The sequence below is a fragment of the Cygnus atratus genome, chromosome 1 (genome assembly GCF_013377495.2).
Source record: "Cygnus atratus isolate AKBS03 ecotype Queensland, Australia chromosome 1, CAtr_DNAZoo_HiC_assembly, whole genome shotgun sequence".
In the NCBI taxonomy this organism is placed as follows: domain Eukaryota; kingdom Metazoa; phylum Chordata; class Aves; order Anseriformes; family Anatidae; genus Cygnus; species Cygnus atratus.
Genome location: NC_066362.1, coordinates 65818802 through 65832298, shown reverse-complemented (window position 1 = coordinate 65832298; position 13497 = coordinate 65818802). Strand labels below are relative to the sequence as shown.

General features: G+C 39.2%; 1 protein-coding gene across 4 annotated transcripts in view; it reads right to left on the bottom strand.

Annotated features, from left to right (window-relative positions):
- The window catches only part of CACNA1C (calcium voltage-gated channel subunit alpha1 C), a 478980-nt gene that overhangs the window by 134354 nt on the left and 331129 nt on the right, over nt 1-13497 (bottom strand). For 2 of the 4 annotated variants that reach the window (XM_035550684.1, XM_035550685.1), the window contains exons 8-9: nt 10334-10437; nt 3428-3600 (exon numbers count right to left, since the gene is read on the bottom strand). In XM_035550684.1, the coding sequence (XP_035406577.1) occupies nt 3428-3600; nt 10334-10437 (277 nt within the window). Of the gene's footprint in view, nt 1-3427; nt 3601-9858; nt 9963-10333; nt 10438-13497 lie in introns of all 4 variants that reach the window. The other 2 variants (XM_035550683.1, XM_050708637.1) reach the window with 1 other exon arrangement.

Below are 13497 nucleotides of genomic sequence, written 5' to 3'. Positions count from 1 at the left end.
CTGCTCTCCATCAGTGTATCCCAGGCAGATATTGGTCTCCAGCATCAGAGTGGGTTGAGATGGTTCTGCGTTAGGTATGTTTGTACACAATAGGACATATAAGATGTGTAACCACATAGGTAGATACAGTAAATATACAGTGAGTTTCTTCCTATGTGGTATACATGACGGATAAGCATGTCAACAAATGAAGTGAGCATGACATCTTAGGAGAGGATGCCTGTAAACTATTTTGCTTTGTCAAGAAATACAACAGAGCTTAAACAATATGGTACCCATAATTTGGCAAGAGTAAATACAACAGCCTACTAGGAAAGAAAAACTAATGTGGTTTATAAAATACAAAAGGCCAGAATGAAAACTCCTCAACTCTGCTGGGTGGGGGCATGGATCCAGGTATTTTTGTTGGTTGGGGGGCTGGACCTGGGTGTGGGAAAGGGGGTGTTGCTCTTTACCATCTGTGTCTAGAGGCTATTTGCTTCCCCATCAGAGGAAGTAAGCACAAAGATCCTTTACTTCCATAGTTAAAAAAGCCTTTGGCAGGAAGGAGATCAATGCACAGCACTGGAGAGTATGGAAAACTATAGAATAGTTCAGTTGGAAGGGACCTACAAAGATTATCAAGACCACCTGCCTGACCACCTCAGGGCTGACCAAAAGTTAAAGCATATTATTGAGGGCACTGCCCAATTGCCTTTTGAACACTGAGGGGCTTGGGGCATCAACCACCCCTGCAGAAAGCCTGTCCCAGCGTTTGACCACCCTCAAGGTAAAGACATTTCTCCTAATGCCCTGTCTGACCCTCCCCTGGCAGCTCTGTGCCGTTCCTGTGCGCCCTGTGCTTGGTCCCAGGGAGCAGAGACTGGCACCTCCCTCTGCGCCTCGTCTCCTCAGGGAGCTTCAGAGAGCATGGGACAGCCCAGTGTCCTCACAGGACATGCCTTCCAGCCCTTTCACCTGCTTTGGTGTCCTCCTCTGGACCATTTCAAGAACTTTAACATCCTTTTTATATTGTAGAACCCAAAGCCTCACACAAGATCATTGTTATCAACAGCCTGTTCTAAATGGAAGAAAAAAAAAAAAAAAACAAAACCACAAACCAAACCAAACCAAACCAAACAAAAAAACTTTTAGAGGAATAAGCAAATAAACTTCATAGAGTGACCTGTTTGCTTGGTCTCTCCTATTCTCTTGTTCAGAGACTTTTGTTAGCATGACTTTTGTCCCTTGTACATGGCCAACATCAGTCCACAGCCTTTCTTCACATCCTGAGCCATTCCTCTCAAAGATGTGATTCTGCTATATAACACTAGGCACTGCAGACATCTGTTCCCAAGCCTGGTCTGTCATGTAACACGAACTGATTAAGTGTCCCACAACGATGTCAGAGAGAAAGATATGCTGTGTGGTTGGGACTGGTTAACAACCACTGTCCTTAGACCTGCCTCTTGGAACCAACAGCACTGAAGACACTGCATTCATAAACAGCTTGGAGAAGAAATGGGTAAAAAGTTAGTTTGCCATTAATAGCCGACTAGGAGAAACTCTTGAGAACTTGTCAGATGCAATATTACGGATTTTATAAACCCTGTCTTACCAAACTCACTTTATTAATCTGAAGAAGAAGCACTGTAAGCTGAAGATATGTTATCTTTCAGTTCTTAGTATCACCAGTCAGAAAAGGAGCTTGTTAGCTCAAATTTGGACTGATCCCACCCTGTTGCAATGAATACAATGAAACTACATCTGACCTATTTCAAAACGCTTTTACCAGAGCAGCATTATTTTCATGTTAATTAAAAAGGAAAAAGTTCAAATTAGCGAGTAGCTTTGGCAGGTTCTCATCATACTATCTCAGCAATGTGGCTACACTTTTTTTTAACAGGCATGTCTCTAGGAACTTCCCACTGAAGTCAAGGGAAAGCCTCCTGGTGACTTCAGTAGAGTGGTGTGACAATTGGCCTCCCCACTAAGATGTCATATAAGGATACCAGAGTCCATTACAGTGGTGCTTTTTTTTTTCTTTTTTTTTTCTTCATAATAGGAAATTCTGCCTATAAAGAAAGGAAATGGGATCACCAGACATGATCTTCCATTTATTGTATGCCACACAGCAGCAAATTTTGTCTATGAATAACAAATTACTGAGGTTTAATTGTGAAAGTAAGCTATGAGCACTTGAAGGCACCAACATAAAAAGAAAAGTAACCTGATCTGGGGAGGTCTGAGCAAGTCCCCCCAATGACTCCCTCAAATCCAAATACATAGGTATCAGGGGTATGACTTGATATTCATGACCCCACAAGTGATTTTTTTTTCTTTTTTCTGAAAGAACTTAAGTGTTCTGGCAGCTACAGGGAGTAGTGCTTACTTCTCCAAAATATCATGAGCATCTGATAGAAATCTTGCTTTTTTTCTGCAGGAATAACTTTTCAGTGTCTGGTCTTCCTGTTGCTGGAATATATGGTTCTGATCAGATCACCCCATAGATTTTGTTTATTTGGTAGGAAGGGTGATCTATAGGGAAATGCTTCATGTCTTCTCTTCCAAAATCAAACTGGGATAATGCACATTTCAGCAATGAAAGCTGAGTAGTATAGGTGTCCATTAACTGCATAACTGTCTAAAGGTTCCAACTCTGACATTTCCCAAGCACATGACCTGTAATGATAACTGCTAGGTGTTTCTGAAGTGATACAGAGCCTGTACTAGTAAAAGATGAGGTGGAGTGAGAAGATTCAATGAAGATAATGAAACACAAGGAATCTCCGCTTTCTTCAAACCCGTCATTCTTCAGGATTTGTAATAAGAAGTGATAGTGAATTCTCACTTTGCATAAACATTTTCTCAACTCCAGAACAGAAGAAAAAGAGGTACTTCTCTTACAAGAAATGCCTGAAAGCTTAATTCCAGCCTGGCAAAAGCAAATGCAATTCCGCTGATTTCAATGGAGTTACAGATGGTGCACTTAATGTACAACAGGGTTGACTTGGCCCTTATCCCATACTGTAGCATTGCTTTGCCTAGAAACCTTTGCTTTCAAAGTAATTAACCATGTGTCAATAGCCTGTAACACTGAACTACAATTAAATAAACAAATAGGAGACACATGTATATTTTAAAACTTATCCCAGTAGCGAACTTCCAATGGCAAGTATTGATCTTTTTTCCTGTTTAATATCAGGTTCTAATGTCAGTATTATAGACAAGAAACTGAGGATCTGCAAAACAATATCCATTATTTTACACATATTTCTCCCTTCCATAGTTTCCAAAAAAGCATTAAACTTGGATCACGTATAAGCATAGTAAGAGTCTCAGAAAGAACCTGTTCTGCCCTATATGCAATCTCAGCGCTAGAGCAGGTGGGCACAGGCTCTCTTGGTAAAAGCAGAGAAAGACAGACAGACAGAATAAAATTGCTTACTGTTTCGAGGCTTCTCCTCATCCATGCCTTCATCTTCATTTTCTGGGTCAATGTCTTCAGCTTGAGTTATCCAGTCTAAATATCCCTTCAAATCCTCCTCCAGCTGTTGTTTTTCCCGTAACTTCTGGAAATCACCACGAGCCTTAGCCTTCTCTCTTTCTTTGGAAAACTCCCTAGCAAGAGGGAGGGAGGAACGGGACGTGGGTGGAGGGAGAGGAAGAGATTGGAAAACAATGGGTTAGATTGATTTCCACTAGAAAGTCTCCATATCCTCTGTAGCACACCCAGCTTTCTCTGTTCTGTCAGGACAGACACATGAAAGGAGTATCCTTGCACTTGTAAAACAGCTGGAGTGTCCACATTTTTACCAGTGCTTAGGAGAACACAATTACCTTTTTAATCCTTTCATTCTCAACATTTGATTAATAATTAAAATAAAACTCATATATAATGTTTTTGTACAATACCACACACTTTCTAACATTCTTTACCACTTGATATTCTCCAAAAGCTATCCATAAATATCTATATGGATAGTGGTTAATTCGAGACAATGATGAACTGTTTGACAATAATCTGACATCTGGAGAGTGAGATGGTGGCTCTAATTTTTAGTCAGGTCTCAATCTGTCTTTAAGATTATAGGTATAATCACAACTAAGTTGTACTAATTGTAAGTGTAAGTAATGATACTCACAATTCTCTACACAGATAATTATGGGCAATTTCACCCATAGTACTGAACAGTATACTTGAAAATTTAAACCTCAATGTTTTATTGCAGGCTTTCAGTATTCAGGCCTGTTATCTGACATGAAATTTATTTTTCAAGTCTCCAGCTGGGTAGACAAACATGAGCAATAATAGATTCTGCCAGAAAGTGAAACAGGGTAGGTGTTTGATTGTGTGATGAAAAACCACTATTGGGAATATGGGCTTAAAAGAGAGGGCATAGGAACAAGAATTTAATGTTGCTTAGTTATGATCCAGGGTGTCTGCTTTGCCTTCTTTTTGACTGTGATTCTTTTTCTTCCTATCTGTCAGACATCTACCCTGCACTATTTTTTTTTTCTAGAAATGCCAATCTACCTCCATTTAACAACTCTCCTGTGGTTCTAAATCAGGTTTTAATGTTTGTATTTTTAAAAGTAAGCTTAATGATTGTGAAAAACATTGGACTAAGAGTACTTAAGCCTTATATCTATTGAAGCAGATCACTACACAAGGTGCACACAGCAGATAACACGGCCCACTGTGTCTAGATATGAGAGGAAAAGTCATTCTCTCAAATACAACATGCATTAGCCTCGCTGATGATTGTCAGCAATGAGTGAAATTAAAAAAAAAAAAAAGCCTAATATTAGTCTTTGTTTTGCTCCTCCAAAAACAAATGGGAAGCCTTCCACTAACTTTGGTGGGATAATATCAGGAGTATGAAAATCCTAATCAAAATATCAATGAGTGCCACATGAAGTGTTCTCAAGCAACTGAGACAGGGATGCATTTCCAGTAGTGATGGTTTAATGAAGTACTTCTGTCTGGTCAAAACCTGCTGAAAGATTTCCATTGACTTCAGTCTTTTGATCAGGCTTTTTATATTACGAACTGCGCATGATACCAGCACAGAAGCAGAATGAAAGTAGGAAAAGTAGGAAGATATCTTTATTTCAAGCCAAACTATGTGACAAAGGATGCGTGTGTGATCCTCACCCTCTGTCACATTACTGAAGTTTCAGGCTGTCCCATGGGACAGTGATAATGAAGGTGCAAATGATGAAGAGAATCACTGGTTTTCAGGCCTGAAGTTAGATCACAGTCAACCCTCGGACCCAATAGCCACAAGGCCGAGAAACAGCTACTGCAAATATGGCAAGAATGACCCCAGCAACAACAATAAAATCTGTACAAAAGATTTTTAAAAAATCCAATCAATTCCAATTGTTTTTGTTTATAGCTTCAATAACATCTTTCCTCTGGGTCTTACATAGCACCTTATCCAAATTAATGAATGAACTCCAGAAAAATCACTGAATGAAGCTATGCACTATTAAGGCTGTTTGAAAAATCAAATCCTAGTATTTCAATAGTTGGCTTGTAAATTGGTATTTTAGAATCTTCAACAAATAGGTCCATTTTTAAAAGGGAAAAGGCTTTCAACTCCAAGTGAGAACTATGTATTTGCATTGCTATAACTTGCAAGGGTCAGTTTTAGAAACCAAAGTGTGGAAAACGAAATGATCCAGCTAACAGAAAATGGAATTTCTACCGTGCACTGAACTGGATCATTTATATTAGATGCATCTAAGCTGCATGCCTGCTTGGGTCTTGTCAGCTCCATGTACTGTCCCTCTCAAATGTGACTCAGGCTGGAAGAAGAGCTGACTAAACTGAAATGAGCTTTTAGCAGCATGTCATTATGCTGTCTGCATAGAAGTTAACTTGTTACCTGGCTTTTTCATGGCACAGCTGAAAATACTGTGATCCCCCAGTCTAAATGATATGAATTCACCTGTCTCTTTCCTTTGTACAATGTATGGGTTTCCAAATCTTGTATGACTCTCCAAAGAAGACAACTTATTTAAATTATCTTAATTTCTATGCTATACGAGCATTAAACTATTGAGAACAGGTGGCTCAGGAAATTGCTAATACAATTCCAACCACTTCCCATGTGGAATGCCAGCCTGTATGCAGGCAAATGTAGTTCACAATCAAGAATTACTATCCATGTCATTTACTATCCCATGTGAAATGAGTTGGTGACCTCAGTCCAGTTCCTACTGCAGGCAGGTGTGCACATTACCTCTGCCACCATCACAGTTGGCAGTAAACGTTCATTGTTTGCAGTTTCAGCAGGGAGGCCAAGGACCAAATAAGCTTTCTGACAGAAGTGCCATCTTGAGTCAGGAGGTGGCCTTCTCAAAAAAAAATTGCAATATCATGTGAGGATAAGGTCAATAGAGGCTTGCAGAACTACCAAGCAATCTGTCTCTTTTCAGTGAAGAAGACAACATCTGTTCACGAGTTGGCGAATCTCATTGTTTTTCCCCAACTCAGTTTGCTTCACTTTCTTTCACTTTCCCAGGAAACTCTAAGACATCTGCCAAAGGAAATACCAATCCTTGAAATAAAAATATGAAATATATCTGAAACATAGGTAATATATATATATAGTCTAATATAATATATATAATCTGAAATATAGATAATTCATGTCTATATCTGATCTCAGTATGAATTCTCTCATTCAGAGGAGTGTTGGAAAGTGAGGAAAATGGCAGAATTCTAGCAGTTCAAAGCTCTTGCTTAATGCAGCACGAGGCTTCAAACCTCATCCACCCTGACAGATACAGCAAAGAATGGAAAGGGTTGGAAGAGGGGACAGAAGACTAAAGAAGAGCCCTGAAATATCAGGAAAACTACTTCTGCTGTCCTTAGGAGGAGCTACAACTACAGACAGCCTCCTGTTCACTCTGATCTCTTCCTTGGCAGTAACAGCATCAGAAGCAGCCAACTGGGTTTCCAGGATCCTCTCATATCAGAAGAAATGGCTGTTCTCTGGCCCTCCATTTGCCCTAGGAAATTGCTTGTTTGGCATCTATCCTGGAATTTGGATCACTGATTGGCAAAATGTAAAATAAATCTGAATCTATATGCATCAACATACAGGTCTGAAAGTTAAACACACACTGCCATTTTTTCCCCTCACTAATCAACTGAAACAGGTAGCAGATGCGAACATCTCTGGTCTCAGAAGACCTCTAACAGTGGCTTCACTGCTTACAGCAGTGACGTGGACTCCTTTTGCCTAGACTTGAGAAGGTCCACTGTGTTATCTGCTGACTAGGTTTTTCCTTTGGAACACATCGATTTTATAGTGTGCTCAGTCAAAATACAAAAAGGATTATAGCTCTACACACTAATACTCTGTCATACTATTTAGCTTAGCACTTGACTAGCAAATTCACCAGAAGAATCATGAATGGGTGAAATACCTGAGGAAAAACAAATTACAGATGAGATCTTTAGGCAGAGCAGAACTCGGTATTTGATTTTGCAGGTGCAATCAAAGTGTCTTTGTGAGTACAATTAATTACACTTACGTATTCAGAAGTGATTAAAAAAACTAAGCTAATCTGTCATTGACGAAGTCTACCTACACAACATGCTTGTTCCTGAAATAAATGGGGAGAAATCAGAGGTGCCCAGAATGGATCTACAAAGATGCCCAGGAATATTGCTTTGTGTACTACATAGAACAGACAGGTGGATCATCTACACAAAACAGACTAATAGCAAGTTTATTAAAAAAAAAAAAAGCTTAATCTGCAAAGCAACGACACTTTGCAACTCAGCAGAATTTAGAATTGCTTTAGAAAGTTAATTGTTTAAGAACTGCTTATTTAGCCCAAAGAAAATTTAGAACATTTCTGCCATCATTTCTATTTTTTTTTTCATGGATGCAAATTCTTAAGTTTCTTTTTACTTTTCTCCAGTTGGGAGAAAAACTGCAGAAACAGTGCAGCTGTCATAATAGTGTGAACACAGCCAGAAATAGTGACTCACAGATTAAGCAAGGTGAACTTCATCTTTGATTTCAGTTCTCCCTACAGACAGTTTCCATCTCTCACCACTAGCTGTGGTGCTTTGGCTGCAGTATCTCAGGAGATGGAGTATCTAGGCCCCAAAACACTTTCTTAGGTTAAAAAACAAAAGAGAGAGGAAATGCAAATTTCCACTATGTACAGACACAAATCCAAGTGTCGGTAAATTGAATCAGCAATGCTTCAACAATATGCACTCCTCAAGGCTGGGCTCTCAGGCACTGTTTTATCAAATCAGATATTACAGAATCTTCAACCACCGTCTTACATGGTCCTCGAGTGCATTTCTGATACAACAGACTGCTTACCCGCTGTCAGCTGGTCATCCTCCTCCTCTACTGCTGACATCCTTACCTGCTGATTTGAGCATCCGCATGGAGAAATGAGGAGCTTACATTTTAAAATTGTACCCAGAGTATCACTCTCCAGAAATCCAAACGCAGACTATTGCCTGACACTTCATTACTGGGCATTTTGTCCCTCTCCATTTACTGCTTGGAAACTCTTCTCTTTTGCAGCAGCTTTCTTAGCTGCATGTCTCCTTTAATGAAGTAATGAAGACAATAGCAACACCTTCTGTAGATCTGCTATTATCTTTCTCTTCGCAGGATGATCAATGGAGGATTTTCTTCTCTAGTCGTACTACTGCCTTTCCTATGTTGTTGGCACAAACACTGAGGACACAATTTCTGTGAAGCATCAAGGCTTCCCTCCTGCTCAGAGATGATATTCCCCCTCTTATGATCAAAAGACAGGAGATTTAAGGGTTTCCCACTGAGGCAACAAGTACAGGCTCTGACCAAATTCATTTAGAACTCATTGAGAGAGGCATGATGTTAGAAACAAAGAAAAAGAGGATGCATAAAAGCCCTCACAGCATATTTATCCATCTACGTGGAATGGCTATAGGCACCCAGTCATGCCCAAATACAGAATTCGAAGCTTAATTCTAGGAGATCTGTAAAAAAAATAATTGTGTGAGGAATGTTGACTGGCTTGATTCCTCTAATTATCTGGCTCCCCAGGGGCAGTAAGTTTTTATCTACAGGGGACAATATCAATTGTTTTTAATCATATCTACCAAAATGCTGCTTCGCAGTGAGGGTTATACAGCAGAACTGAAATACAGCTACATGTCTAGATGACTTAGGGATGTTTAAACACTAGAAGAAATTATCCTGCTTCTCTGTTCATCCTTAGGAAAGGTCAGAGAGAAATGATCTTTCCTCCCTGCATAATTTTAGGCTTGTAATCCGCACAACAGAGAAGATGTGCTTATTGAAGAAGAAATGTGCCCAGGACACTCTTCAGGGAAAATAGTCTCCCATTAGGCTGTGGTTTAGAGATATTAAGCAATGTTAAAATATCTCATGTGAGAAGACATAATTTGGCAGGAATCTCATCCCACAACTGTGAAGGGATTTGTCTCGTGCTCTCATTCCTCCTTCAGTCCCAATGACTCTTCTAGAGATTTTACTGTAATCCCCTTCCATGGTGAATGGTATGCTTCACCCACAGGCAGTTAAACAGTGGAACATAGTATTGTCCTCTTCCCACAGAGAATAGGTAGAGGATTTAGGTAGAGGAAAGTTACAGTCATAGTTTTTTTTTTTTTTTATTTTTTTTCCTTTGGTTTAATCAAAAGACTCTTTCCATGCCATTAGGAATGCCATGTTTTGCTATTTGCACAGCAATAGCCCAGGTCTTCTATAAAGATTCCTGAGATCAACCCACCATTGCCCGTTGTTTTGGTAACAACAGAGTTGGAATAGAAATACAAATTTTTAAAAATAAACAATAACAAAACATTTTCCTGGTACTGCTTACCCGCTAAGTACACCGAGAACCAAGTTAAGTACAAAAAATGACCCTATGATGATTAGTGTAACAAAATAGATCCAGGGCCAGTCCCTTCCTATGGCATCATTGACCTGGAAGAGTGGAATGATAATTAGTGAGACAAGCTCAGTTTCTGAGCATTGCAAGGCTCCAGCCAAAGAGATCCCAAGTCACCAGCAATAAAATTTTCAATAATCATTTTTCTGGAAATTTATGGAAGGTTGACATTAGCAATTTTGGATGCCCAGACATTAAATTTCTTTGTCAGCATACCTATTCTGTTACCTGCATTGTTATTTGCCAAGTTTGAATATTTGGTCAAGATTTTTGAGAGCTGATGTGAAAGCTTCCTTGGATTCAGATTTTTAATCCCTCCAAAAGAATCCTGGTGACAGGGAAGAACCCTTATTATGGAGTCTTGCCCTGTAGCATTGGAAAAAGGACACCAAAACTGTCAGCTTACCCGCTCAACACACCAAGAACCAGATTTAGAACGAAAAAGGATCCAAAGATGACCAGACTGACAAAATACACCCATGGTAACTCATAGCCCATAGCGTCCTGCATCTGGAAAGACGAAGGAAAGTTAGAAGACAGAGAGGGAAAGCAGAAATGATTAGGCAAAGGAACAGATGGAAAGGTTTGTAAACAGAGCCTGTGGTTGGTTTACACATAATCATAGCAAGTGTTTCTGTATGTTCTTTCTGGTGTGACCTCTGCTTTGATTGCTTTTTTCCTCCAGCTGTTTCTTTACAGGCAGTGATTAATACAGATTGAGAATACAACTATGTGCTGTACTGGCACTTCTTTGAATGCTCAAAGTTGCAGACTATCACTTTCTGGAGTTTACCCACAGCACCACAAGGGTCCATCCAATGACTTCTAAACTTCTGTTCTAATCTCTGTGCGTGTGCTTTCTGCTTGTGAAAAAGTTGCTAGGTTTTGCTAAGCATTACCTCAGTGTGTTGTCAGATTATATTTATTTCCCATTTGCAGCACAGGTACACACACTTCAGAGAAAAGTATGTGGTAACTGTGGACATATACTTACCTTTCCCTGGCAATTCTCTGGTAATCTTTAGTTTTCCACAGTCAGGGCAGTAGCTGTATGCTTTTGAGAGAAGTCCTTTCAGGACTTAAAGTTTGGACTAGACAATCTAAAGGTTGGACTAGATGATCTTAGAGGTCTTTTCCAACCTGAATGATTGTGTGACCTAAAGCTTTCTCACAAACTTCCTTTCTCTCCTTGAAGGATGAATCTCTCTTTCAAAATGTGATTCCTACACAAGTGAATACTCGAAGAATTTGAGACTGTAAACTGAATGGCATGAACATAGATCTGTCTTTAACATTGCTACAAAAATCTGCAAATGAAGCCAGCAGACTATTATTTTAGCACCAGAACCTGTATTATGTGTACAGCAACACTAGCACATATTTTACATATTCTAAAAGCATGTAGCATATAAACACCATTTTATCTTGAAGAGTCCTCTGAAGTTCAAAATTTTGGAAAGTTGCTGGATACCTCAATATCTCATTTTCATGATGGTATCAAAATACCAAAACCCCTTCTTCATTACTTTTCATAAACACTTATCTTCTGAGCCAGACACAGCATCATTAAAGAAACAGATGGTGGTTAACATATTCAGGAGCACTAAAATGATTTATGAACTTAAATTGCAGACTTGAAAGTACCTAAAAGGCATAAAGCAACTTAGGTTCCTTTGTTTTCCACACTTGTAAAATTCTATCGTATGTTGTTCTCTCCTTCTAGGAAAATGCTCTCGTCTTTGCAATCTAAGCATTTGTTGTGATCCCAGAAGAAATATTCTTCCATACATGGGCACTGAGACACACTTTAGGGGAGGTGATCTGACTCAAGATTCTTAACAACTCAGGAAAGGAATTTCAGACCTTCAGCAAGACAAGGCAGGAGAGTAACACTAATATAATCAGTTCTTTGTGGATGGAGGTACATCATCCATTTTACTTTCAAAGTACAGTCATTAAAGTCCATGTCTGGCAACAGTCCACAGTCAATGGGCCAATACAGAATTCTATCTCTGGGCTCTTTCAGCTGCAACTTAACTGAAGGAGACTCATTAAAAAGGAAGTTCAAAATCTACCTCTGTGAAAACAGTTCATCAGCTGCTTCCTCACAGGACTGATGGATTTTGTAGTCAGAAGAGAGTACCTGAAACACCTCTCTTCAGAAATTCAGGAGTTTCTCTAACAGTCCCTAAGTATATTACCCACTTTCCCTTTGAATACTGTTGTAGAATTGCTCAGTTATTATGGGAATATCACTAATTATTCTTTATGTTTGCAAGACATATTGCATTCCACATGACATGACCATCCCACAGACACCTCTGCTGTGAAACACAGCAATGCATTAAAGAAAACAAAACACTATGATACAAGATGGAAGCAAATATTCACCCACAATCACAGCAGATAAATCAGGCAGGCAAAGCATAACTACCTAAGCTGGAATTAGGTCAAGAAATTGGACTTAACATCCTCTCTCTCCTACAAAGAATGCAACTATCTATATAAATAATTCCACACAAACAATGATTAAGAATGACTGAGAAACTGCTATAAGAATTTATGCAGGCACAATGACGACTTGACTTCCTTTTAATTATGATGGATGGTGATAAAAAAGTCTCAGCTATGTGGCACTTATCTATTGGCAGTATTTTTCTTCATCTGGGAAAGTCAGCTGGAAAAGTAGAACTTATAAAAGTTGTGGTATGAGTGAATCTTAAATAACAAATGCCAAAATTTCTGGTAGAGAACTTTCTACTGCTCTGGCATGAAGAAATTTCCAGATGACAAGAAGCTTCCTCTGTGGTCTGGTAAGGTATATAAGTAGAATACAGTGTACTCTGGTTAGTCCCAGTGCCTGCACAATTGCATAACGATTACATCAGCTAGCATCAGCACAACTTGGTCCTGAAAAATAGACCTACTTCCTGGTATAGCAGAGCATTTAGGACTTTTCAGACTGAACATTTGTGAGGTCCATTTTTCACCTCCTTTTTACTGCTCAGCCATATATGTAATGGGTAAGCTGAGAAGCAGAGACAGTGGTATCTTCTCAAGAGCAGAGAAATCATCAGTACTTGGCAGATAGCTGAGTATTTACTCTCTCTCTTTCTTGCTGGACTCCATATGTAGGATACTGTCACATCTTGTTTTATTTAGCAGAAGGTGAGATCATTCCAAATATTGTGAAACTGACCCACAGGTGCTAGGAATGTATGTTATATGTTGATGTAACATTAGGTATTTGGTAAACTATGTAAAAACACAAACAAAAAGCTTTGGTATGGAGACAGCACACTGTGAGTTTACTATTTGATCTTGAAAAATATTTTCAAGAGAAATGCAGAGATGTAGGCTGTTTGGCAGAGGTTTGGGGAAAAAAGAAGTAACACTTACTCAAAACAGTAACAGTAACGTATCAACATTTAAGAAACGTTAAATCCTTGGCTAAGATTTTATCCTTCCAAATATCTGGAAATGCTTCCTCTAAAATGGAAGTATCCTAGAAGTCCAGGATAGACTACCCACAACTGAACAATGCTCCCATACAGTTATCATTAAAAACCT